General features: G+C 48.4%; 1 protein-coding gene across 1 annotated transcript in view; it reads right to left on the bottom strand.

Moving 5' to 3' along the window:
- CRTC3 (CREB regulated transcription coactivator 3) overlaps nt 1-27713 on the bottom strand; it is a 107616-nt gene that overhangs the window by 13900 nt on the left and 66003 nt on the right. The window contains exons 4-10 of the mRNA XM_077124275.1: nt 23291-23352; nt 22036-22098; nt 19912-20012; nt 12417-12452; nt 8999-9084; nt 7384-7433; nt 2528-2745 (exon numbers count right to left, since the gene is read on the bottom strand). Of these exons, the coding sequence (XP_076980390.1) occupies nt 2528-2745; nt 7384-7433; nt 8999-9084; nt 12417-12452; nt 19912-20012; nt 22036-22098; nt 23291-23352 (616 nt within the window). The remainder of the gene's footprint in view (nt 1-2527; nt 2746-7383; nt 7434-8998; nt 9085-12416; nt 12453-19911; nt 20013-22035; nt 22099-23290; nt 23353-27713) is intronic.

Below are 27713 nucleotides of genomic sequence, written 5' to 3' on the forward strand. Positions count from 1 at the left end.
AAGCGAACTTGAACTTCTTCCTAGCCCTGTCTGAGGATTCCGCATGTAAAGGGGCTGCTGGGCAACTGCCCTGGAGATGTATCAGAGGTGCCGATGACACTGAGAAGGCACCTTAGAGGTGACAGTGCTTTTCCCTGAGAGGAATGGGCTCATATAAATGGCCTCTGGGAGAGCAGGATGCGGTGGGCAGGACGAAGCCCTGGGCTGCCGAGGCAGACGGCCAGTGAGCGCAGCTGCAACCCAGAGAAGCAAATTCCGTGGAGGGCCCCAAATGCCTCTGTCCCTAGCAGGCTCCCAGGTCGCCTGGTACTATCCTTTCACTGAGAGGTACGGCTTCTGGGAAGCTGCCTCAGTGGGCCCTTTAAATACCTTCACCCACCACCGACTCATAGGAAGGGACACTCCCCCATATCTCCTGCCCCACAGTTCCTCTCTCTTTGTGTTTCTGGCTGCCGGGAAATTGTTCATTGCAGCCCAGTCCAATTCAGGGAAAAGGAAGTTTTTGCTGCTGCTTTGTTTTATTCTCAGGGAGGAGTGTGAATTTTAGCACGTGCATGAGAGCTGGGAAAGGCCCAGCCCGTGCTCTACACCCGCACCCCCGGCCCTGGCACAGCCCGCCTGGGCCCTGCACCTGGGCCCTGCCCAGCCCTGCCCAGCCCTGCCCAGCCCGCACTCTCCCACAGCAGCTGGACTGGGTGCTGCACGCCGACAAAAAGCTCAGTGTCCAGTCATGCATTAGAGCCAAGAAACATCTATTTGAGGCTTGAATCCATTTTTAATGTAAAATATGAAAAATGGTGAAAGTTATAGAAATGACGTCATGACGAAATAAGACACTTTTAGCTGGCAGAACTGCCTAGGAGGGAGGAAAGATTGCTATGATAAAAGCCCTAGGGTAACAAAGCAAGCAAACAAAGAAACCTCAGCAGTCATCCTACCACTCCACTTGCCATGAAAAGGTAAGAGTTGGGTGGTTCAAATAAGAATTACACCTAAAGATCTAAATTTAGATTTTAAAAAACATTTCATTTAGAAAGGAAGCTCAAACATCTTTTTAAAAAAAGTGAACTTTTATAATACCAAGTATTTTGAAGAGTACAAAGAAACTATAAAACTTGGTACTTATTTTGACTTGTTCTGGACAAAATAATGCTTTTCTGGGGAAAATAACCAGTGTGTTAAGACAGGCTGGAACAAAGTGTCAAAAGCTCTACTGGAAAATGACTGCCTCCCCAAGCACAGGAAGCTAAGTGTCCCAGGGTGGCTTTTCTTCTACGACACTGAGAGTCCCTGTGCATACAGAATTCACCTGAAAGCTGAACTGCTCAGGTTCTGAATCTGGAAGTCCTAAAGGTTTCGAGAGCTTCTATTATGAAGCAAATCACATCAACTCAGGGCAGGGAGACAGGTCTGTACCCTAAGAGTGTCCCGGGACCCCAGAGCACATTCTTGGGGTCACGCCAGACCCTCAACCCACCACCTGGACTGATGGCTCACTTCTCACCTTAGATCTGGCCACACCTGACTTGACTTCTAAGGCTCAAAACACACATACAGTGGACAGGGGCTTATTACTAGTAAGGATAATAAAACAACAAACAAAACAAAACAAAAGGTGGTCCCTGGAATCGATTCCTCAATCCCAGAGTCATTTTGCACAACAGCAGCGTCACCGCAGAGAAGCTTCTGTGGCTTCCCCGCTTGCCCTCGTTTGGGTGCTGGGTGCGTCCTAAGTCGCGTAGACAAGTCCCCATGGTTCCCATCACGCTTCTGGCACCAGAGTGGACACGTGCTCTCACTTCCTTCACTGACCATCATCACTGAGGACACCCTCTTCCCGAATGGACACTCCACCCAAGCCCCCCGGACGGGGCGGGGGCTGTGGCACCGCAGGGAGGGAGGGGGTACCGCATGAGAGGGGCATCTGTCAGTACTCATGACGATGTGCACAAGTCTCTGCCTGGGCTCTGAGCCAGGGCGGCCAAATACACAAGACCAAACCCCCGGGCTGTGGTGAGCAGCATTTTCATACAGCTACATGCCACGTTCTTAAGCACTTCTGAAAGTTAGAACCAATACTTTTGAGCTGTGATAGATTTCTATTTAATGTACATACAGTAAGTATAAATATTGCACCCATTTTAAATTTTCTAAAATGTGAAATATTCTTTTTGGAAGTTCAACGGGATATTGAGTCTGGAGGGACCTAGAGAGATGGCTTTAATGATAAAATACCGTATGCTGCTAAGAGCCACCAGCACAGTCTGGACACCCTTATTTCCTGACTCCCAAATCTTATCCTTCGGTCACCTGGTGAAGACAACGAAGAAAGAGGTCTAGAGGTGACCCAGAGCTCACCAAATCCAGCAGAACAAGGCCACCAAGGCGGGACTTCAGGGAGCAGGAGTGAGACAGCAGCTACGCTGTCAGCTCTAACGCAGACCAGCCGCGCGCACTCCGCGAGGCGAGCAGCAGCACGGGGCTGGGGGCCAGCTGGGGCCATGGCCCCTACCTGCGGGGTACTCACCGGGGGAGCTCCGGATGCCCAGGTGCGTCATAGCGGCTGGGAGGCTGCCCACACTACTCCCCACACTCATGCTGCCAAACAGGTGGTCCCCCGAGCCCAGGGAGGCGGGTGGGGGCGCCGAGCAGTGCAGGGTTGTCAGGTCGGGCAGGGACCCTCCTGTGTTCAGGGTCCCCAGGAAGGGGGAGAGACCTGTGTTCTGACCGTTACGCGGAAAGGCACTGAAAAAAAAAAAAGAGTCAGGAATTACTTTCTAAAATGCATTTGGCGTTGGAAGTAGGACCGGTACAATATGACACCTTTTCCTCTCAAACGGAAGCAGCGGGCGGTAAAGAGCCACGCTCGGAGCCTCTCCCGCTCTGAGTGTCATTTCCTTAACTGGGAATTGGGCTAATGATGTCATCTCTGCCAGCGTGACAGGCGTGCTTTCCAGACCAGATTGTATGATGGATACAAAAGTTCTTCAAACACTACAAAGCACTGTATAAAATGTGAGCCATTACTTTATATTTATAAGGCTTTTGTGCTTTCTAAATTATCTTTCCTTCCAAAAAAACCAAAAAACAAAGAACAGTATCTCTGGGAAATTAGATTTCTTCTAAGCTATATTTTTCAATGAGAGCCTTCACAGACTCTTAAGGGAGACAGAGATGCTGTCATTCATTTACTGAAATCTGCCATGTGCCAGGCACCGGGCTGCAGGGCGGGTGGTGAGGCCCGTGCGTCCAGCCGTGTGCCCAGCCTGCCCCTGGCATCTGGAGGTGTGGGCAAGGGCACCCACAGAAGCCCACATGCCATCTTTCAACTTTTAAAAGCTACAAATCAAATGAACAAACCCTTAAGTCCACAGAAATATGTTCTATCTTGACCAGTTAAACCTTCCAATGGCCTGGGGCCTGGGCTCGCAGTTGGAATTCCCAGCCTCCTCGGGGTTTGGGCAGGATGCACGGGTGCCAACCCTGCCCCCATTCCGGTCTGCACTGCAGGGCAGGCTCCCGGACCCCAGCCCACAGCTCCAGCTCTGTCCACACCATGCCCCCCGGCACCCTCAGCCTTAGCACGTGCTCACCGTGCTGTGTCCCTCTTCGGCCCCTCAGCCCCCCTACTCCCCATGGCTAGGCAGCATGCTCATGCGAGTTCTAGGCACGGCTGAGGTGCCAGGGTAGGGGCGGAGGTGGGACAGGAGGGTAGCTGCAGATGGGGTGAGACGACATGCTGTTCCAAAGAAACTGCAGGATGTAGGGCCCAGGTGTGAGCTAGAGAATGATATTTTAGAAATGCCACCGTGGTTACGGCTTGGAGGAAGGCTTACAGGAGCAGGAAGCAGACGCCAGGGTCCAGGTCTGCACCAGGAAAGGAACAGTGAGGATGAGGGGGAGGATGGCTGGAGAATGGCACAGGAGCCAGGAGCAGGGGCCAGGCAATGAGTTCAACTGCGGACTTGTCCACACAGTGGACATCAGCAGGGCAGGGGCCTTCAAAGGACTTGTGTGAGGAGGGGGCAGAGCCATAAACAAAGCAGCTCACAACATAACACAATCCCAGAGTGCAGGGGTGTGGAGGGAACTACTGGGAGGTTGGGGGAGGGCTGCCTGGAGGAGGTGACATCTGAGCTGAGTTTGAAGGCTAAATACTTCAGGCAACTTGGGCAGGAAACTCATGTCAGGCAAGGTTCACAGCACAGGCAAAAGGAGGAGACCCAACACCATGCTGAGATCTTAGAGAGCAAGGTGGGGTCGGATTTGGGAGGTGGCTGGGGAGTGACTGAGACAGGGCTGGAGAGAAGGGGGAGAGGGGGAGGGCGCAGGACCTGGAATCCCGCGCTGCAGACAAGGACCCGTGGACGGTCGAGGCAGGGGAGACGCTGAGTGGACGGTTGAGGCAGGGGAGACGCTGAGCGAGTCTTACACCAGAGTGGCTAAGAGACGTGGGGAAGAAACGGTGCAAGGAGCACCCTGAAAGCACACAGGTGGGTTATGACGCCGCTGAACAGTCTGACGAGAGGTCACGTGAGCAGGGGGCTGAGGCAGGATGCTCCATTACCACTTAAGGAGGGGTTCAAGAAGGACTCCTGTGTCCTGACACGGGGACTGGTGGGGCCACCAACTAAGGGAATACTGGAGATAGGCTGGGGAGAAGCAGAGAGGAAGGAGTGTGAATTCCACTTTAGATGCTGTGAGTTTCCATAGGATAGGAAGGGTTCTAGTGGAATCTAGACGTAACAGCATTCCTGGGGGCAGTTCACTGGAGCACAGGGCTGAGGAGCGCATGAGCAGTAAGGAAGAATAAAGAAGCATGGCTGAGAATTCTGGAAATGAAAGGGAAAGAAGGAACTAAAAGGGAATGCAAGGTCAGGAAAGGGGTTTTTCAGTGTGGAATACGTGAGCATATTTAAATGCAGAGGGAAAATAGAGTAGAGAGAGAGAGGATGCTGGTGCAGGAGAGGAGGGAGAAGCAGCAGAGAGGTCTCAGAAGGCCGGTGGAGAAGAGTGCGGGTAAAGGGGCAGAGCAGCCCCACTCAGCTGGGAGGGACAAGGCGAAGGGCTACAAGCAAGGGCAGACGAGGTGGGCGGGCAGCCGAGCGTTCATTCCCGAGGCCCCTCTTCTCTTGGTAAAAGCAGAAGGGCTCGGATAACTGTGGAGGTTTGAGAAGGAATGGGGAGGCAGGAAAGGGCCCAGTTTGATGGGTGAGGCAGAATTTCACTTTGTAGAAAAGCGGAATGTGATGTCTTATCCTTGCGATGGCGGGGAGACCTGAGGCCACCCAGAAGTGCTTGTAGGGTTAAAAGTCAAAGAATAGAGGGCACACGGGTGGTTCAATGTAGAATATTCGCCTTTCGTGCGGGAGACCCGGGTTCGATTCCTGGACCCCCCACCCCCCAAAGAAAGTCAAGGAATAGAAAAGTCTGTTTGAGCCCCCAGAGCTGTCCACTGAGACCACAGGGGCTCTGAGGGAAGCAAGACCCACAGGTGAGGAGGAGGTGGTAGCGGCGGGAGGGAGCAGAGCGAGGGTCCAGAAACACCGTGGCCACCGTAAGCAAGGGTGCTGGTGACACACAAAGCAGCGACCGCTGCCCAGCTGAGAAGCTGCCCCGCAGTCACTGTCCACCACCGCCAGGTATCCGGTCAGAGCGAAGGCAGATGATGTCCTCCCCAGTTCAAGACCCTCCGGTGACTTTCCCGCTTACTCGGCCCAGTCCAGCCGCTGACCACGGCCCCCAGGCCTGTGGGGACCTGGCCGCACTAACTCTCTGACCCTCCCGCCCTTGCCGGCCCCACTGGAACACGGGCCTCCTGGCTGCCCAGGCTCTGCCTCTGGGGCTCTGCGCTGGCCCTTCCTTTTGTCACTCCCCGAGCTGGTCAACAGCACGTTGTCAAAAGGCCACGGCCGACGCCCATCACTGCCTGTCTCCGACTCTGCTTTCTTTTCTTCACTGCAGTTACCAACACACAATAGGTTATGATTTTGCTTCTTTGTGTTTGCCTAGCTCTCTCCCCACTGGAGTATCAGGTTCTTGAAAGTTTTGTTCACTCCTCCAGCCGGCACCTAGAATTAGGTGGCCAGTGAGTACGTGAATGAATAGGAGTCCCTGAGCATCTGAGGAATTCTACCTCGAACACAAGGGCAGGAAGGCAACTCTCTTTATCTTAGAAACAGCTGCTTTATAACCCCCTGGGGTTAAAGTACAGCAGCCTGATTCCAGAAGGTATGGGACTGCCCATTTGTCTCGGTTCTGGAGGAAAATCTGGGCCCTATTTGCGGCACGTCCTGCACCCACAGGCGGGTGGGTTTCTCTCGGGCCGTGTCCTTGCAGGCTCTTGGACCTCCTGAAGAGACCAACCCTGACCTCAGCTCAGCCGGCTGCTAATCTCATCAGCTAATCTCATCAGTTTATATTTAACCAGCCAAAAAGAACGTCTGCGTTCCAGGGACTCAGCAGGGAGTGCCCCAAACTCACTGCTGTTAAACACTTCTGGAGAGCTGGGTCTAGGGAAGTAATATTTAAAGACTTCTGGAAGGGCACTTAGTTCGCCGACGGATGCTCATCTGAGGGCTGGCCTTTTAAAGCAAGTCATTCTGGCCCCGGAAGGACGCGCTGCTTCTGCAGCCGCTTTGATTCCAAGCTGGGGGAGTGCGTGGAGGGCCGCTCCCCCAGCCCTCCCAGGACTCTCTGCCCCCCAAGTCCCAAGGGTCCTGTCTGTGAAGGCCAGTGGGACAGAGTCCTTCCAGCCAGGCACAGGCCAGGCAGAATTGTGACTCTTCCTTCTGCGCTTTCTGCTAAGGTGTGGGCTTCACTGCCTCTTTTATCTCCTGATTTTCTGTTGGCCCCAGTGCCTTTACTAACTTGTTTTTAATCTTTGGTACTATGCATATTCTTGTAAGCTGTCTCAGCTATTTTAGGGAGTAAAGTTATATAAGTTCATTAATCAATTAATGAATGAATAGTCTCAGTTAATCTCTCCTAATTAACTTCTAAGTAACCATGTTAATTAATTGATGCTCTGCTTCCCCCTGGCAGACACACCAACCAGTGCTGGGGACAAATGCACGAGGCTGCGGGGCACACCCCGAATGGCTCCAAGCTTCTGCCTCTACCAATGGTGCTGTGTGTCCACCAAGAGTCACTCTGTTATCCTCCAGCACAACTATGGCAGTTTTATTTGTTTTTGCAGCTATGTGATTTAATTACTTTGAACCAATGAAATAAGAGTGCAAAGGAGAGCTGTTGCTTTTATGGAAACTAAGTTGACTTTCAGCTTATATGCAACCAGCGCAGCTCCTTGGAGCCCTGCGACACGTGGGTCCTTCTTGGGGCCCGTCCGACACCTCTGGGACACGGACAGAAGACATCACTCACCTGCCATCACCAACGTCACAGGACCGAGGACGCCCTGACAGGGACTGAGTCTGTGGAGAGACACAAAGCAGGGCTTACTCGCTGTCAAGCTAGATAAAATTTTTAAAAAGTATCTTTACAGGTGCTTTGGGAGTGGGATCGGGGTGGGTGAGGCCAGCACACAGGAAACACGAGTCCCCATGGCGGGCATTGACGTTTCAACGAGACTCTTCAACTTCCAGATATAAAGGCGGCATAACATTCATGCATTTTCTTAATTCAACGCCTTATTATTTTATTTTCTAGACAAGTATTATTTCCTTCAAGAAAATCAGCGTTTTGCATAGGATATTTTGAAACAAGCATTACCTTTCTACATGAAAAGAAGAGGAAAATGAGAAAACCAAAAAGTGGCCTGAGAGCAAAAGAAGAAATCAGAAACACAAGAGAGTAGAAGAGAGAGGAAATATATGTCAGCAGGAAATAAATATTTCAACTAGCTATAAGCTCCAGGAGGGCAGGACTTTCCACTGGGTTCACCGCCCACCCCTGCACCCAGAACTACACGGCAGCACGTGCTCAACAAATACATACTGACATAAATGAATGGATCCACTGCCCCAACTCCTTTCCCAGAAGTAACACCATGAAGCCCCCAGAGCCCACGGGCAGGTGCCCCTTTCTCGGAGAGCAGGCCCTGGGCCTGCGGGAGGAGTGGGGGCCACTGTCCTCTGTTGAAGAGCGTGCAGCCGCCATCAGAGAATGCCTCCAGAGCCGCCTGTGCCACTCACACCTCAAAAGCCACAGCACGCTGCTTCTTCTGTATTTACATATCTGCGTTTTAAAGACTAAACTTCAAGTACATCTTGCCTCTACAAAGAAAACCTTTCAAGACCACCCTACAGCTAGGATGATTTTAGTAGCAGACTTGGCAGAAAAGTGGAACCGGATGAAAGGGACCCAGATCAGAAAGGGGTGACTGAGCACAGAGACAACACAAGCGGCGGTCAGGAGCTTCGTGAAGGGCTGGAATAGGTTAAATGTTTTCTTCCAAAGTCAACAGGGCTTCCTGTGGGAAGAGAGGCCACGTCAGGCACCCGGGGACCTCTGTCTCTTCTGCCGTGGGTAAGTTTACAGAGAGGGCGAAGGTGGAGGCCAGCGAGCATGATTTCAGATGCAAATTCTCTGGAGCTCAGGGAACTTGTAGTGAACCAGATGGCTCGGCAACACTCCCAGAGGACCTGGGTCAAATGCCCTTGATTAAAGAAAGCGATATCTGGCACACTAGCAGTTCTGGACAGAAGCTGGTGACCAGTACAAGTTCTCGGCTACAAAATGGAAAAATCTGTCTGTGGCTTGTAACCAGGTTTCAGGGCTTTTAATAACACAAATAAGATATGGGGAACTTAGCAGGTTTTTCTGAATGATAAACTCACATGAGAATTAGGAAATCAAGAGATTCCGGTACTAGTTTCCCACACAACTGCTGATAACTCGCATTTGAAACATCCTTCCCAACTCTGTTCCTGGACAAATCCTCCCCTCCCTTGTTTCTCGTCTTCTTCTCTGCAGGATTTTACAGTGATCGCTGAAGTACGCACAGTAACCACAATATGGTTGAGTCCTGCTCACCCACCTCCTTGGTCTCCCAGAGCTGTTTTGGCAGTAGCTTGGGAACATTTAACAGATTCTCTTCTTTCATTGGGCCAGGGAAAGACGCAACTGAAAAAAAAAAAAATCACATTCACTGCATTAGAAGGCAGCCATCCCAGTTTGACCAAATAAATTATCTCTATAAAAACTGACTTATGCAACAAACATTTATTGATTTCCTACTGGAGAAGATCCTTTGAGCATCACTGTGGGGGCTGCAGAGACGAGCAAGACACGGACTCAGCCCTTAAAGAATTTATAAATTATTGGGGGATAAGGGAACATAAATACCTATGATGGAAAATCAAACAGCTGCAGCCCAAGAGAGCGAAAGGTTCAGGGCTGCTGAAGAGCAGAGAGGGCAGAGGCCAAGGACCGCCTCTGGAGAGGTACTGAGACCCGGGAAAGGGAAGAATTTTTTTAAAAGGCCCAGAGAAAGGAAATGGTAGCTCTCTTCAAATGGAGAGTAGGATAATTAAGGGGAGTGGCAGGAAATAAGGTTTGGGCAGTGGAGGCCAGATCAGGGGCCCCTGCACACCTGGCAAAGCAGAGACTGGAAAAAGGGGGCTGAGGAGAGACCCACAATAATCTAGGAAAGAAATGAGGAAAGTGAGGGCTGGAGAGGAGGAAAATGAAATGCTAGCCATGGTGATGAAGACACTACCTGGGGAGGGACGGGGGTGGGGGAGCAGGGTAAGGAAGAGGCAAAGGAAACCGAGAGGATTTGAGCCTGGGCAGCCCAAGGGCCACAGGCTGGCTCTCTGATGCTGTGAAACACCCTGGCTCTGTACCAAGGGGACGACTCCAGGACTCTGTTTAATATTCTCAGTCATGCCAAATAAAACTAGAGAACGCTTAGCCACAAAACAGGGGAGAAGCTTTTGTTCTCAGAGAGAGACTAGGCGACGAAGGCCAGGCCTTGGGAGCTAAGGGATCTGGCGTCAGGAAGGGGAGAACCCGTTAGAGACGCAAGTGACGGGTCAGAATCGTGAGGGCTGTTAGGTTCGGGGGCCCATGCACGCTCTGGTGTGGCCATCACTGCTCATGCTACCCCCACAGGACGGTCTTGTTATCCGAGGACAACAGATCCCAGAAAGAAGTGGCTCAAAACAGGGACTGAAATTTCAGGGTAAACTCGGAGAAAAAAAGGTTGGAACAAGGGAATGAAAAACTCTCAAATAAATCTTGTCTTTAATGAAATTTAGGGTGTAATTGTAATTTTGGACTTAGAATGGACTAAGGATGGGGGAGGGGATAGTTTCTCTGACAACACCGTGAAGGAGAGTGACGCAATGTCCTTCACAGTCACCCTCTGCAGCCTTCATGCAGCAATGGTCATGTCTACTAAAACATTCCAGGCTTTATCAACTTTCCCAGGCATTTCTCTCAATCCTGATCTTCAAATCACTCTCTTCTGAAGAGCTTATTTCGCGATATCCTTGTTGATTTTCTTCTTTTCAAATGCCACCTGGTCTAACAGCTCATTTACTGCTTCCGGAATGTAAGCCCCCGCGGGCAGGGCCTTTGTCTGATTTCACTGCAGGGCAACAGTTAAAACAGCGCTTGGTGTACAGTGGCCCCAAAGCAGACTTTCAACAGGCTTGAGGACAGGAATAAGGACCTTGAGAGACCTTGTAAACCAGTACAGCGGAAGAGCTGAGGATGAAGGCGGCACTGCAGATGCCCGGCAGATTCAAGGACATGAACTTCCTCCAACAGGTGGGTCACATGAATGCCAGGGGGCAGGATCCAATGCTTCAAAGACGGTTCTCTCAAGTTCACTGTTTTTAAGTCTCTTCTCATAACCAGGGGTTGTTGGGAATTCCTCAAAGAATTCACTGGGGGAATGAAAGCAACCTTACATCCATTTCTTTTATTTCTTTCCTAATGGGCTGGATGTTTTCTGATGTTTCAACTTTTCATGATTTTATTGATGGCCTAAAATGGCATGCCCTGAAAACGAGCACGTAGGATGATGTTAAAGAATGGTGCTTCTGGGCGGGCCGCGGTGGCTCAGCGGGCAAGAGTGCTTGCCTGCCGTGCCGGAGGACCCCGGTTCGATTCCCGGCCCCAGCCCATGTAAAAAACAAACAAACAAACAAAATATAATAAAACAAGAAAATGTTTAAAAATGTTTCCCTTTCTTCCTTCCTTCCTTCCTTCTCTGTCTTTCCTTCCCTTCCTCCCTCTCTCTTAAAAAAAAAAAAAAAAGAATGGTGCTTCTAATTCAAGGTGCTCCTCATTTATTATATTCCTCATGCATTCTTCTCTCTGCAACATACAATCCTAACTTAGCTGTACATTTCCAGGTTATGAGCATTAACCGTCAGGTCACAAAGACTTAGGAAAAAGAAAACAGTGCATGGTGCTGGGTGAATAAACGAAGGCTGTCAGACCCTCACTTGTCAAGGGCTTCGAGCATCATTTCAGCAGATTTCCAATATTACACACCTGTTTGAGTTTTCTCTTTTCTAAAGCAAATACCATGCAGTGAGTTGGCCTAAACAATAGGAATGTATTGGCTCATGGCTTTGAAACTCGGAGAATTCCAAATTCAGACGTCATCAAGGTAACGCTTTTTGGCAGGGTTCCGGGGCTGGGTGTCCGCGGTCACGATGTCGGCTTTTCTGTGACAAGGCAACGCACACGGTGGTCTTTTCTCCTCTCTCTTCCAGGTCCGCTGACTTTCGGCTCCTTGCTCCCTGTGGCTTTCTCTCGTATGTGTCTAAATCACATCTCCTTGTAAAAGACTCTAGGAATAGGATTCAGACCCATCCTGACTGAGCCAGGCCACCCCTTAACTGAGGCAACCTCAGGAGGTCCTACTGACAATGGGATCACACCCAGAGGAATGGATTACATTTAAGAACATGTTTTTCTGGGGTACACAGCTCCAAACCCCCTCACTACTTTAACTGGTTTTATGAAACCCAGCATCTTCTGCAAGGTTTTGAATTTCATTTTGCAATCAATTTGCATACTCTTTGCTATCTTTATTTATAGCATCTGTCAATTAACTTGCTCACAAAGACTTTTGAGATGGGCAGAGACAGACATCTGTGTTAGGGAGGGAAGGACATTTGAATAACTTTCTGTTTAAGTGATCAATTCATTTCTGTTTTGTGTGACCACCACTTTTGCTTCCCTATACAGCTTTGGTACTGTTGGGCTGTGGGGACTTGGATAATTTGTAATCTAATTACACACTTTGGTTCTCGGGGCCTTGATCATGGCTAGTTTTAATTTTATAGGGCACCTCGGAACATAAGCCCATCAGCAGCTGTTAGCATTCTGAGAAGTCCTGAAAACATGAGCATAAATTAATTAAGACTTTGAAAGAAGGTGAAGTGTCCTACAGCCAGCACCCCACTCCACTCCAGGTAGACAAAACCAATTCATACCTTCCCCACAGGCATCGTTTTCACCATCACAGAAACCTAGCAGGAAAGAACAGAAACACTTTTATTGGTATTTTAATTTTTATTTATTCATATAAGTTAGTAGGCCTTTCTGATTGGAAATAGAATTTTGAAAATTCTAAAGCAATTGTGTTATCTTGATGTTTATTCAAGGTGCTTTAGCATTCATACTAAAATTAAAACAGGTATGTCTAATGTGAGTCTAAAGTTAGTTCCTACCTACTTTTCCTATAAAGTTGTCTCATTCTGAATTTTTTATGCTGTCTACATCCTGAGAGTTGAACAATTTTTATAAAGTCTAAGAACTTCTATCAAACCACAGAGTCAGGAAGTATACATTGAAACTCACTCCCAAATGTTTCATCACAGGAGAAAGGTGGGTAAGTCCAAAGGTACACACCACTGTTTCACACTTACCATGGATGTCTACAGGAACACATCTGAGGGTCCATACTATATGTCGTACATATACTTATTATACACAACCAAGTTATTTTAAAATAAAATGCATCTGGAGTCTAAGTCAATTTACAGGGCATATGTTGTTAGCTACTCACAAACTTTTTGAAATTTGACTTGGAATAAATTCTGGCTAAAGAAAGCATTTTTAATCTATTAAATACACTGTAGATGACAAAGTATATATTTCCTATTGCTCTGAGCTAAAACCGAAGAATTGTGCCAAGAATATAGTATGTTATTGTGCTCCTTGGAGCAATCAAATATACCAAAAACTTTTCAAGATCTTACTTTAGGTTTGGATGTGCTTCTGGATAAGCTTAATCTAGAAGTTAACATGATCAGTCTACAAAATAGTCTAATAATTACTCATCCAACATATATTTATTAAGTTCTGCAATGAATAAATGCTGAGTCCGGCTGAGTGAAACAGTGTAGGTTAGAGGATGGGACACAGAGCCAATTCCGTAACACAGGCAGAACACGTAAAATTCTAGCACAGCCCAGGGGCAGGGGCAGTGCTGAGAGTTCCCAAGTACGCTGCGAGGTTGACAAAAGGTGCGGCTATGTATTCAGCCCTGTCAAAAGGAGAGGAAGGAAGCTTAAGATTCATATTTTGGCTTCCCTGGGAACTTCACCCTGGGAAAGGGCAAAGAACCCGGCATCTGAGTTCACCACAAAGGGTGATAGTAACAAAAACAGCCAATAGTACTTTCGCGTGCTGTGTGCCAGGCACAGTGCTAAGTGCCTCACACAGATGATCTCATCTAACCCACTGCCACTCTGAGAGGCAGGCGCTGTCACCATCCTCAGGACCACACTGCTAGTAAGTCCTGGGACAAGAACTCTGGTCTGGGTGTCTTCAGAGCTCATGACGCTAATCAACGTGCTGCACCTGGAGGGATTCAGAAGCCTGGAGGTGGAGGTGGAGGTGGAGGGTGCGCCCCAGTGTAACAATAGGAGGAGGAAGAAGAGGAGGAGGAGGAGGAGGGAGAGGAGGAGGAGGGAGAGGAGGAGGAGGAGGGAGAGGAGGAGGAGGAGGAGGAGGGAGAGGAGGAGGAGGAGGAGGAGGGAGAGGAGGAGGAGGAGGAGGAGGGAGAGGAGCAAGAGGGAGAGTTATCACCATCATCGTGACAGCAGGAAATGGCGCAGGCTGGATGCAGCAGAGAATGGATCTGGGAGGAGTGGAAATAAGGCTGACTGGAGGCTTCTCCAAATCTTGGTGGGTCAGGTAGGAGTCTGCTTACAACCTGGCACAACGTGGAAGAAGGTGACTTGACTAGTGCTAAGTTCTTGCAGCCGCCTGGGGGATGGACTGAAAGGTGAGCACCCAAGGGTAGGGAGACCAGGTAGAAAACCAAACCCAATAGCCCAGGTGAGAAGGAACGAAGTACAAGTGTCATCATCCACAGCGAGGATGGAACGGAAGGGGCAGATCTGAGATGCGCCGCGGAGAACGGGTGTGAGGGTGAAGGAAAAAGTCAGCACAACTCCCAGGTGTGTGCGAGGGGCTGGAAGGACGTGGTGGCAGTAACTGACAGGTTAGCCTTAAGCTGACATACAACCGAAACATCCAGGTCTGTTTTTTATTACTGAATAAAATATATTATAGGACACAGCTATAAATAAAGCTTCAGAATAAAAAAGGAACAAGCTGCGAATGGATATATGAACAGGAAATTCACCCACATTGGTCCCTCAGGAGACGGGACAGCCATGGCTCTGGCTGCATCTGGTTCCAGGAACCTTGCAGCCACCAGACACTGAGGGCTGACCTCTCCTAGCTGAGGGAGAAGCTCCCTCCAGGGCTCGCAGGCCAGACTCACCAGTCTCCACTAGCTGAGTTGAGGGGAAAGCAAGAATTTGACCTCTTAGCCAGAGTGTTTCCCAAAAGAAGCGCTGGCTTTTCAGTGTGCCCGTTCGGGGCCCTGGTCAGTGACACTCTTTCTGCCACTCTTCAGACCTGGGTTTTTGTGACCCCTTTCCTGTCCCTCCTATCAGGCAAGCAAGTGTCATCAGCAGGCTGACTTCTTTCTTTCAGGGTTGTGGGCACTTTAAATCTTCTCCTTCACTATGTAAAGTGAAACTTATAGCCCCTTGAAGGGTCACTGGGGTCCCCGGCACACATCCTTCCCCCAGAAGGGGCCGAGGCTGTGCGCCCCAAACCATCTGCAGCTCTGGGCCAGGACGAGACAGTACTCAGGGCCCTCTCCTGCCCTTAGTCCCACACTGGTCCCTGAAAGAAGCAGGACTCCGGGCCCCTGCCCCCCACCGGTGCTGAGAGGAGTGGAGTTGGGGGACAGTCTCTGGCTACAGGGCAGGGCAGTGCTGCCAGCAAGCGCCACGGAGTCCGCGTGTGTGTGCCTGTGTGCACGTGAAATGATAATCAAACTGCACGTGCCGCCAGGAAAATGATCGACACTTCTCTTTATAGAGTCTGGAAAATTAAAAGAAGATGGTGGAGATTATAAAAACCTTGTTGGGTTATATAGAATTTTATTTCTGTCATTTACATTAACGGCTTCCCATTTAGGCCTAATTGTCATGCAACGCAATAACCACTGTGAAAATTACTGAACTCCTACCAGATTAGGGGCTTTATTTTCTTGGGACACAAGCCTCCACTCATGAATGTATCATAGTTTACTGCTCATGTACTTAGGCTATGAGCAGATGACCTGCTATCATCTGCTCACCACCAAAACACACATATATAGTTGGGGGCATTAACTGAGGGTACATTACTATGCTCAGGAAAATTCCCAGGGAAAGAATAGTTATTACTGCTTCTTCTACAGAGTCTAACTCTGGGCTTCAATTATATTTTCCCATCACTTTTTGAATCTTTATTTGGCTGGCTCTATAATAAGAAATGCCGTTTTGCAAAGCTTAAGATGGTATTTTTAAAATCCAAAAGGAAAGAAAATGAAAAACTTTAATGGATTACAGGGGAAAATACATGAAACCATTTAAAATAACTCCTACCAACAAATCTAATTCTCCAGAAATAATTCCCATCCTTGGAGACTGGGATAATATTTTAAACACAACTGGCTTTCCCATGTAAACACATCCATATTTGGATGTGTTTCTGAGTTCTGCTGCACTTGTAAAGCAACTGTGCAGAAGCAGGCACAGAGTTCACAGTCTGCAAGAGGCCGCCCCCTCTCATGGCCACTGAAATACGGCCTGACAAACCTTTACTGCTGATTTGAAAAGGAGAGACCATCATGATTCTAAGACAATCCAGGAATCCCGCTCCGGCATTTCTTCCTTTCTGCTTTCCTTACAGCCCAGTCTACTTATTCTTTCACCCCTCGTTCATCCTCACACCCTCTGCCCTCTCCGACCTCTTGGTTCACAGTCTGAACTCTGAATATAAATACTGCCCATTCCGCTAATCACTTTCTTCACCTTTGGCATCCAAGCCTCAGAAACTCCTTACTTAAATTACCTATGGTTCCTTTGTTCTTTCCGAGGCCTCTGATGAATACAAACAAAGGAACAGAAAGGCAGAAATGTAGCTCTTCACTCAGGCTTCCTGGGTGAAATCTATCAGCCCAGTTCCCTCCCAGTACAGGGAGATGAAGACTTTGCTGCAACCATGGGCATCCATCCTCATCACAGCTTTCCAGGCTTTGTTTATATGTTCCCATCTCTACCCGTCCTAAAGCCGAGCTACTCCACCTCCCCAAACATGCAGATGCTCTTCTCTGAGCAGTGAGCAGTGGACCCACCTCCACTTTCCCCATGACCCCCACGGGACTCTCAGATTCCCATGCGTGGAATGTTCCTACCTGGTTCTCACACATTACATGCAGGCAAACGTAACCATCTCGGAATTGTACCAAGGAAACAAAGTCAGCAATGATTATTAAATCTCATTCCTACTATATGCAAGGAAATAAGGCTACAAATAAATGTGCGCCTCGGAAGGGAAAGAAACTATTTTAGTCTTTATGTGGTCTAAAAAGTAAAGAAAAGCAGACAAGCTGGTACCATCTCTGTCTATGATTTTATTTATTCCCCTATTTCAAGGCCAAACATAGCACTGTTTGTGGAAAGGGGCAGCCTACGTATGGCATAAATAATTCAATTACTGTTTCTTCTGGATTATAACCCCCCTGGAATCTGTCTGGAACGAGTCTGCCCTGTTTCCCACACAAGTCTCACATGGCACCTGCAGCGTGCTCTAGCAAGTGTTCTGTACGTGTGAGCCAAGGTTTACTCTCGCCACACCTCTCCATCACGGAGGGCTCCCCTGGGCCAGGCACTGCACTAGGAGCTGGAGAGGATGACATCACCCAAATGTTGACTTCAGGAAGCCAACGGCTGGGGGAGGGCAGGGGACATGTCCATGCAGAAAGGCAGTTACGGGCCACAGATGCCAAGAGAGCCGTCTGCAGGCTCTGGAGCTCGGGGGTGGACGAGGCTGTGGGCAGCTCTGTGCCAGCAGAGGGAGGAAGGCTGAGGACTGCTGTCCAGGAAGGGGGACACAAGCTGAGGCTCACAAACTGAAAGGGTGCTGGGCAGGTGGGCCAGGGATGAGATCAGGGCGGAAAAGATGGGATGAGGATGCCACGTTAGCAGAACTCAGAGTAGCTCCCATGGCTGACACAGGGAATGAGGCTGGTAAGTGGAGCGAGAAGGGACAGAGGTGGGCAGAGGCCAGGACCTGGAGCTCTGTGTCATTCCCAATAGGAGTCTGGAGAACAAGTGGCACGGAGGCTTTTAAGCAGGAGAGTGACAGGATCAGATTTGGGTTCACTCCAGAAGTGGGATGGCGTGAGTAAGCCCACTGCCCACTCTCGCTCACTCCTGGTCTCCTCACCTCTTTTATTCACTCTGCACGGGTGGGGGTTTGAAAAGATTACGTGCCCTCGGAAAGCTGTGCTGTAACCCTGACCCATCTCATGGATGCAGCCGTTTCTTTTAATCCTTATTCAGTACTGCATGTTGGAAACTCGATTAGATGATCTCCACAGAGATGTGACTGGCCCAATTGTCGGGGTATTAGCTTTTGATTAGAGGGAGATGTGACTCCACCCATTTCAGGTGCGTCTTGATTAGTTTACTGGAATCCTTTAAAAGAGGAAACATTTTGGAGAGAGTGATCAGAAGCAGAGAGCGACAAGAAACACGAGAGCCCACGCAGGCAGAGACCTTTGGAGATGAAGGAAAACACCCCTGGGGGAGCTTCATGAAACAAGAAATCTGGAGGAGAAAGCTAGCAGACGTCACCATGTTCACCATGTGCCTTTCCAGTTGAGAGAGAAACCGTGAACTTCATTGGCCTTTCTGGAGTGAATTTGGATGGTATCATACACTTGCTTTAACTGGGACATTTTCACCGCCTTAGAACTGCAAACTTGCAACTTAATAAATTCCCCCTTTTAAAAGCCATTTTGTTTCTGGAGTATTGCATTCCAGCAGCCAGCAAACTAGAACATCCCCCCAAAAGACAGTAATGATCTGACAGTGAAATGGGGAAGAACCACTGACAGGCAACTCTGGGCTCCAGTTTGGCTCCCTTTTTCCCCTCAGAGGATGTGCCTCTCCTCTGCCCCCCCGGCCCTGTGGTCTTACCCAGGGGTTTCTGCTCTGGGGGTGCCCCCCGGGCCAGCACTGCTGACCCCTTTCTGGGTTCAGTCTCCACAAGCCCTGGCCCTCCAGAGAGAAGCCACTGCCTCCGCCCCGGTCTTATCCGTTAGGAAGTTGGTATTTACCCCCATCTATCGCTTCTAAGTTCTACTTCTCAGTTTGTTAAGATTTTGAGGGAAGAGAGGAGACCATCAGAGAACGCAACATAAAATTGAACTGGAGAGATATAAGGCTGGAATTAAGGAGGCCAGTTACAAAGTTATTATAAACAATGAGTCCCTACAAAAGATGATGAGGAAGATACAAACAAACAAACAAAAAGATGATGAGGGCCTGTGCTGGTTTGAGAAGGATGTATGCCTCCTAGAAAAGCCATGTTTTAATCAAAATCCCATTTCATAAAGGTAGAATAATCTCTATTCAATATTGTATTGTTTGAAATTGTAATCAGATCATTTTCCTGGATGATGTGATTTAGTCAAGAGTGACTGTTAAACTGGATTAGGTGATGACATGTCTCCACCCATTTGGGTGGGTCTTGATTGGTTTACTGGAGTCCTATAAAAGAGGAAACATTTTGGAGAATGAAAGAGATTCAGAGAGAGCAGAGAATGCTGCAGCACCACAAAGCAGAGAGTCCATGAGCTAGCAGCCTTTGGTGATGAAGAAGGAAAACGCCTCCTGGGGAGCTTGATGAAACCAGAAGCCAGGAGAGAAAGCTAGCAGATGACACCATGTTCACCATGTGCCTTCTCACTTGAGAGAAGAACCCTGAACTTCATCAGACTTCTTGAACCAATGTATCTTTCCCTGGATGCCTTAGATTGAACATTTCTATAGATTTGCTTTAACTGGGACATTTTCTGTCTTAGAACTGTAAACTAGCAACTTATTAAATTCCCCTCATAAAAGCCATTCCGTTTCTGGTATACTGCATCTCCGCAGCTAGCAAACTAGAACAGAGCCCCAAAACAGAAAGCATTTCCACAGCTAGCAAACTAGAACAGAGCCCCCAAAAAAGGAAAGCATGATGGGGGATGGAGAGAAAGCGCGAGGGCCAAGACATGGTAAAAAGACAGCATCAGCAGAAGGGGCAACCAAGGGCGAAGCAGGAAACAAAGACCTGACACTGGAAGCGCCCTTCCAATCTCCAGAATGCCCTGAACGCCGTTTGCCCTGACACGCCTTCATCCCCAGGCCTGCCAAGGCGCAGCATGGAGGGCGGAGGGTGTAGGGTGCAGGGCAGAGAGCATAGGGCGGAGGGCGGAAGGTGTAGGGTGTAGAGCGTAGGGCGCAGGGCAGAGGATGTAGGGCGCAGGGCGGAGAGTGTAGGGTGCAGCGCGTAGGGCGGAGCGCGTCCTCAGCTCCCTGGGTCCGCGGACGAAGCACAGAGCTGCGCGCGGCCCGCGAGTCTTACCCAAGCATGGGGCGGGCCAGGCGGCCGGGCCCCCTCCGCCGTAGGGGTCCTGGGGCTTGGTGCTCAGGGCACTCCTGTGAAGCGCAGAATCAGAATTGGTCCTGAGGAGGGGAGGAGAGAGGCTGGCTGAAAATCCACATCTCCTTAGCGAAAATACAACATTCTTTGCTGAACATGAGCAGCAGGAGAGAAGGCAAGAGTAATCAACTTGGTCACCCATAAAAGGAGATTCGGACCTACCTGGAGCACCTGACGTCAGCAGCAGCCTCCGAGGAGTCCCCACACCCAGAGAGATTTCACTTTGCACTCTGGAGCTTGCACACGGAACCGGGCGGCACGGGGCCCCCTGGGGACGGCAGGCCCTGGACCCCGTGGCCGCCCGCCCCCCGCCCACGCCCCCGCCGCCGGAGGCCTGCCGGGACCAGGACGCTTTCCTGAGGCTGCAGCTTTCCGTTCTCCATCTGAGAGCAGCTTTTCCACGTGCAGCAGCATCTATAGCAGTGGTTCTCAGACTCTTTCAGGGGAAATGCATGATCAAGACTATCTTCAAAAGAATCCACAGTGTTTCCTGCGCTCTCCCTCTCCCGCGAGGGCGCAGGGGCGCGTTCCTGCAGCGAGCGGGGCGAGCAAGCGCCCCGGCAGAGAAGCCGCCCGTCGTGTGTCAAACGCACAACAGCGCCACTCTTCTCCAGTACATTTTTGTGTTTCGGAAAATATAATTGTTTCTTTAAAAATATGCTGTTTACTACACTGACGAATTAATGAGTGTGTTTTTTACATCTCTCAATTGTTTCTAATACTGACGGATGTACCCAGTAAACAATAGCTCTTTGACGACCTCAGTGTTTTTTTAAGAGTATAAAGGGGTTCCTAAGACAGAAAACTTGGGAACCTCTGATCTATAGCAAATTTCTGAAATTCTTCCAGACAGTTCCAATTTGATTTCAAGGGATGATTATTTATATATTTCATCCAAGGGTGGAACTTTCTGCCATAAAAAGAACTTGTGAGCAGGACTTGATCATTTAAGTTAGCCTAAGATGCCTCTTTGTGGCCCACTCCGGGGGGGGGGGGGCAGGCTCCTGGGGCCCACCACGCACCAGGGCAGGGTTAAGTCCGGCTGCAGGGCACTGCCGGCTCAGACCACACAACACAGTGGGAACGGCATGAGCTCTGGGATCAGAGACCTGGGTTCGAGCCCAGCCCGTCCACAGGCTCACAGAGATGCAAGAGAATGTCAACGAAATGCAGAGAAACAACTGGGGCTGAATAAGACTGGGTATTAAATAATACTACCAAATGATTCTGTTTTGGTGAGTGTAATAACGGCATTATGGTTACGTGTATTTTTTTTTAAGGTTCTTTTGACCTTACACCTCTAGGGATATTTGTAGATGAAATATTATATCTAGCCAGCAGTGGATGGGAGTGGGAAATGGGGGGGGGGGGCAGAGGTGACACAAGGCTGGCAGAATGGGGATGTGGACTGAAACCGAGGATGGCACAAGGGGCCTTGTTATCACTTTTCTCTCTTTTATGTATGTTTGAAATTTTCCACTATAAAAATATATTTTTTAAAGAATCTTTCAGTTTGATCGCATATTTAGCTGAGTGGCCTTGGACAAGTCACTTAGCCTCTTAAAACAGAAACTAGCACACCTTCTAGGGTGTAAAGAGGATCAAACAAACAAACAAAAGACAATGTATCAAACACCCCTGGAATCTGGCCCAAAGTGACTAATAATAGCCAATTTCACTGAACACATATGAAGCCCATATATTATTTATTCCTCACAACCATCCCATGACACAGGTGTGATCATCTCATTTCTCAGACGAGTAAACTGAGGCACACAGAAGTTAAATAACTTGCTCAAGGCCCCATGGTAAAAGGCAAAGCCTGGTGGTCCGCTCCGGGTCTCATGTTCTCATGTCATGCTATACTGTCCCCTGTGCACGTCTGATAAATGGGAGGGATTCTGTTTTTGTTTTTCACTATTTCATACAAACGCAACTGACAAATAGTCTCTGGTAAACAGATGATATATAAAGAACATCAGGACAATCAAATCAATTGGCCTCTGTTTTTAAAATTTATTTCTACTAGGAAACAAACCCACATACCTGCTAAGTGCAGATGTTAGCCTGAATCCAGGATGCTTTTCTTCTTTCCAAAGAGGCTGCTGCCTTTAGGAACCAGGACAACACAAAAGGAAAAGAAGTTCAAAACACAGGGTGCAAAGAAGGGCATGAGAGCTGGGTTTGAGAACTGGGTCTTCTCACTCAGCTGTGCAGACTGAAGAAAGTCACTCGAGCATGCCCTGTGTCTCTCCCTGCTTGCCATTGTTCAAACAAGGTTAGACTGAAGCCTCTCTCTGGTTCCTATAATTCCCCATCTCCATGGTAAAAGCTACTGCAAGTTCATGCGTCTAGGATGAGCTAGCTGAGCACATAGCCGACTTTTCATTTGTTTTAACAAAAGCAAACAAGTATGTTTAAATACCACTAAAAGAGTGAAATCTACGATGACTCCTCTCCAGGGGCTGAGGGTCTTACTCCAGGTGTGTATAAACCCTTCCCACACACCCCGAGTGTGAGTGCAGATGCCCAGGCAGCCCTGGACACAAAAGCTCTGCATTCCCACCTGGACAGCCATGGAGAACACGGGTGCTACAGCTACCTGGCTATGAAACTATTAATCTGAACAATTCTAGTGCTCTGGAGAGGATAAGGTATTTTTCTCGGACATAAATAAGAAGAATCTCAGTTTGCAAGTGTCCTTTTCCGATTTAAAATATTTATTTATCCTGCAATCTTAAATCCCACGTTAGTTCTTGAGGGGAGTTGAAAACCTTGTGATAGAGCCCAGATGCCATACATCTTTCTATCATTGCCCAGTGTGGACTCAAATATCCACAGGACCAGTCAAGAGTTCCCCAGAGAATGGAAGGGGGGGACCTTAACACAGTTAGTTTTTCAGGTCCACACATTTCCAATGCCCCTTTAATGTGACCTGGTGATCTGAACAGAATTGTGTTCTGCCGTCTCACCTGGGTACTCAGACTATAAGTTATCTCTGCTGTCATTTTAGGAGTCTTTTGTTCCTTTCAAAAGCTTATTAAGACACCCAGAGAAAGAGCATTTCATCTTCCCATGTCTCAAACATAAGGATACAGAGTATTCTCTCCGTAGATATTTCAAATACATTTCTACTTGGTTTTAAATGCAGACTTATTTAAGTAGCTTCTCAACTGAGACTTTCATGCAAGACTTTACAGTTCATATTAGACATTTCTAAGACAATATTCAAGGTGGATAAAGTAGAGTCTTCCAACAATACTATATGCCCATCATATCCTTTAAAATATGGCTTGCTTACCTTGGCCAACTCTCATCCAGAGGCGGTGAGGAATAATTGGTTCCAAAAGTATTACCATCAATGTAGAATTTTTAATAAAGGAAAAATAAAATCAATTGAAAGTTGAAGCAGAATTAAACAGCTGGAATTGTGGAGCTGAACGCCTGAGTCTGGGGATCTCCTCTTCATCTCTATACCCCATGGGGCTTCCTCCATGCTTTTTCTTATCAGCTTCCTCTAGGACAGTGCCCTCCCTACCTTCCCACCAGCATCTTCTCTGCAGGATTCGCTTGGGCGTTCCCTGCTTTTTAGCCTGCCCAGCATCTTCTGTTTTTAAGACCTGCTCCCGCCCTCACCTGGAACCTGCTAAGAGTGCCGTCACATGCAGGCTTCCTGCTCCAGGACACCTTCCCCGGGGAAGTGATGGGTTCAGGGATGGGCTCATGACAGAAAGAAGCAGCTCTAAGGAGTCTTTCTGAGGGGAAAATAAAGGGGTGTCCCCAAGTGAGATGGTGAGCCTGAGGACCAGTGAACCTGGGTTTTTCTCCTAAGAAAAAGCTTGTTTAAGCATGAAACCAGCCCAGAAGAGAGACCACAGAGACACACTCTCAGTGATACTGTATGAAACCCTGCATCCAGCCCGTGGGCTTCCAGTGACATAAGCCAGTAAATGTCCTTTTTCCACGTTAAGGAGGGTTTCTGTCACCTGCGATCGAAAGAGAGCTGCAGGAGATTTGTGGACAGCTGTAAGTTTTCAGGTGTGGGCAGAGGCTCTGTTTCCTCAACCCTGCATCCTGCAGCAGCTCCAGCATGCCTTAAACGTATTAGAGAGGCATGGAGATACAGAGGTGATGCTGAGGGCAGTAGAGCTGTTTTAGTTCATTTAGTTAATTGTACCCATAGAACAGTTTTCTTAAAACATTTTTTTGCCACACTATTCTCTGGTTCAAATATCTTCTGCAATTCTCTTGGGCCCAAAAAGCAAAGTCACACTTTTTTTGTCCAGCCTTTCAGGTGCTCTACAATTTGGTCACAGCACACCTACCTGCTTTGTCTCCACTCCAGCTGTCTGGGTTCCACAAAAACATACTCTATTTTCCTGCCTCTCTGCCTTGCAGGGCTGCTGCCCTTCCTTGGAGGGTTTGTTCCCATCTCTGCTGACCTGGAGGCAGGCTCCTTCGAAGCCTGGCTTGCTGCCTTATCACCCTCACCATAGCCAACGCCGTTATTTTGCCACCTAGATCAGTGATTGATTAGCTGAAATACACATTTGGCCAGTACCGATACTTTTCACCCAAAACCTGTATTTCTTATGGTAGAAATAATAAAGCAGATATAAGATATACATTAAGACATCAGATATTTGAAAAATGGATGTCAGAGCACCTCTCTGGGTCAGGCCTGTGCTGAACGAGTTTACACTCACATTTATTCCAGACAATCCTGGGAGGTAGATGGGATTATCTCCATTCATACACTGAATAAACGGGTCTTAATTCTAGAAGAACTGAGAAACCCAAGATCAGAAAGCAAATCAGGAGTCAAACCCACAGCTCACTTGCCTCTAAAGCTCTGCAATGAACTGTGCTGCCTCTCGGAAGCGTGAGCTAACACACGGCACTAGAAAATATAGAATCTACCTCTGGGAATGTGCTGGGAAGAAGGACGGCAGCTATGAAGGAAGCCATAGGCCTGAGCTGGGCAGCTCAGGCGACTAAAGAATCGGGAATTAGTACAAATGGGCACTAAGGGGCTCTTAATGAATTAGCCTGAAATGTATCCTTGGCTAGGAGAAGCAAAACAATTACAAGTTTTATTTTCTGTAGATTAGTTTCTTTGTCGTGTCTTATTTCTTAATCTGAATCTGAGTCAATACAATGGAATAGAGAAAATTTTAAAAAAAGAGATGTTTCTTTCATCTATTATTTTTATTAGAAAAGCTATAGGTTTACAGAAAAATCATGCAAGAGACATTTCTTAAGCTGTTAGACTTTGTGTCTGAGAAGTTCAGATTAGAATGCACCACAGCAGGAGACAGAAGAGGAGAGGTGCTGAGGAGAGAAGGCCCTCTGGCAGAGGCCCGTCAGCGTTTTAGGGGGCACAGCCATAGGGGGAGGCGCTGGCCCTCTGCCCTTCTCCTGCAGAGGCCCATCAAGGCCCACCCAGGACAGCGTCAGGGCGTGACCCAGACGCCAACTCCTCCTCTCAGTACACTGCCAAGCTCTGAGAAAAGGCCGTTAAGTCCAACTAAGATACAAATTAGAATGCCATGGTATGATATGAATGTAATGAGCAAATATTGATTACTTTAATGTTGACATATAAATGAGCATCTTAGCCTTTCTGATAGATAACAAGAAAATGTAGTAAAATTCCTGAAAATTTTAGTAAAATCTGCCAAAGCATAAAAAGTCAAAAGATGTGTGACCTCTAAGCTCTCTTGAATTCTCATTCTCATCTAATTTAACGGCTATTTAAAACCCAAGGGCTCTTGTTATCAAGAGAACCACAACTGCTATGCGGTTACCCGTAACTCAACAGAGGGAAAACCTACAAAAGGTTTTCTTGTTCTTTTGAAGATTTCAGAAAACTTCATTTGGGTGGTCGTTACTCAACACCAATGTATCCTAAAGAAGGAAAACACTTATTCGTAAATTTGGATTTACCAATGTAACCCAGCAAACACCATAAGCAAGCCTGCTAGCTGGCAGCAAAGCACGAAAGCAGCACTGGTTTTTTAGTTAGTTAAGCCTAGATTTTGGCTCAAGGAACATTGTCATACCAGAAAAGAAGATATAATGAAAAGGATAGAAAAGGAAGAGGTTACCAGGACAGGTAGACACAGGAACTAAAGTTTAATAGGCCCGACCCGTGGGTAACCCCTGCACTCCAGCTGAGGCTCCTCTGCCTTCCCCCCGATGTTCCTGGGAACCGATGGCCTCAGGCCCCCAGCCTGCGGTGTGCTCACTGCACAGAAGAAATTCTCAAAGGGACCTGCTGGGGAAGAGGCACACTCAGAGCCACCGGGGACCGGGGCTGCTGCACAGGGCGGGAGGGTAGGGACTGTGACAATGGACAGTGCAGGGAGAGCTCCCCGGTGCACGCTGGGCACCCCACATGCTCTCCTGGCCGACCCACCAGGTCTGAGGCTCCAACGATCCCCCAAAGGTCAGCTGTTTAGAAGTCCACATCTCCAGCTCCCAGTAGTTCTCCAAGCCCACATTTCCAACTGCCTACTCGGCTCCCCACCGAAATGTACCCCAGACACCTCAGACTCTGTCTACAATCTGACTGATAACCTGGCCCCTCCCTGCTCCTCTTGCTGTGGTCCCTCTTACTTAATGGGCATGCCACCACCCAGTGCTCACCCAGCCCCTTCCCTGTCTCCCCAAGTCCCTGCAGTTCTGCGGACGGAAATCCTTCGGCTCCTCTGTTCCTGCCTCAACTCAGTGACCAGAGGCCTCCTACTCTTTCTTAACTCGGGGTGGGGGGTGGGGTGGTAGAGGAACAGCGCTTACTGACTCTTCCCCAAAGGAAGGGGAGCAGCTCTCCTGCTGATAAAAGAACACATCAGTTGGTGCCTGCCAGCGGGTGGGTCGCTGAGCCACAGAAGCCAAACACAAGTTTCACCCTGTCTCTTTCTGGAGCTGCCTGACCATGGCTGGGAGAGCAGAGCCCCCTTTCTTCTGCGGTTGTCTGTCCCCTTGGGGTAAGCACCACCTCAGGCAGGACCCAGGAACTGCCTTCTGGAAGGTTTTTAAAAACAAAAACAAAAACAAAAACACTTTTTGTTGTGAAATATAACATACATACAAAAAAGCAAAAATTTCAAAGTACATTGTAACAAGTAGTTATAGAACAGATTTCAGAGTTGGGCATGGGCTATGGTACTGCAATGTTAGGTTTTTCCTTCTAGCTGCTCCAAGACACTGAAGACTAAAAGAAATATCAGTATTATGATTCAGCAGTCAGACTCATTGGCTAAATCTTATTTTCTCTGTTGTAACTCCTCTTTCTCCATTGATCCTTCTCCCACTCTTTAGGGGTATTTGGGCTATGCCCATACTAACTTTTTCATGTTAGAAGGGGCTGTCAATACTATGGCAAAGGAGGATGGAACAGCTGATGTTCTGGAAAGGCTGGGCCCTCTGGGTTTCAGGACTTATCTGGTCCAGGGACCCATCTAGAGGTTGTAGATTTCTGGAAAGTAATCTCAGTATGTGAAACTTTTGTAGAATCTCTGATAGAGCCCTAGGGTTCTTAGAACCTTTACAGTTAACAGGAATGGTTTTGGTTGTAACCATTCTGTGATAATTAGCAAAATCTAGCTGAAGCTTGCATTTAAGAGTTGCCTATTTGAGAGTGAGAGATGACAGACAACAGTCCCTCAACTCTGTTTGAACTCTCTTAGCCACTGATACCTTATTTTGTTATATTTCTTTCC

The sequence above is a fragment of the Tamandua tetradactyla genome, chromosome 12, assembly GCF_023851605.1.
Source record: "Tamandua tetradactyla isolate mTamTet1 chromosome 12, mTamTet1.pri, whole genome shotgun sequence".
Classification (NCBI taxonomy): domain Eukaryota; kingdom Metazoa; phylum Chordata; class Mammalia; order Pilosa; family Myrmecophagidae; genus Tamandua; species Tamandua tetradactyla.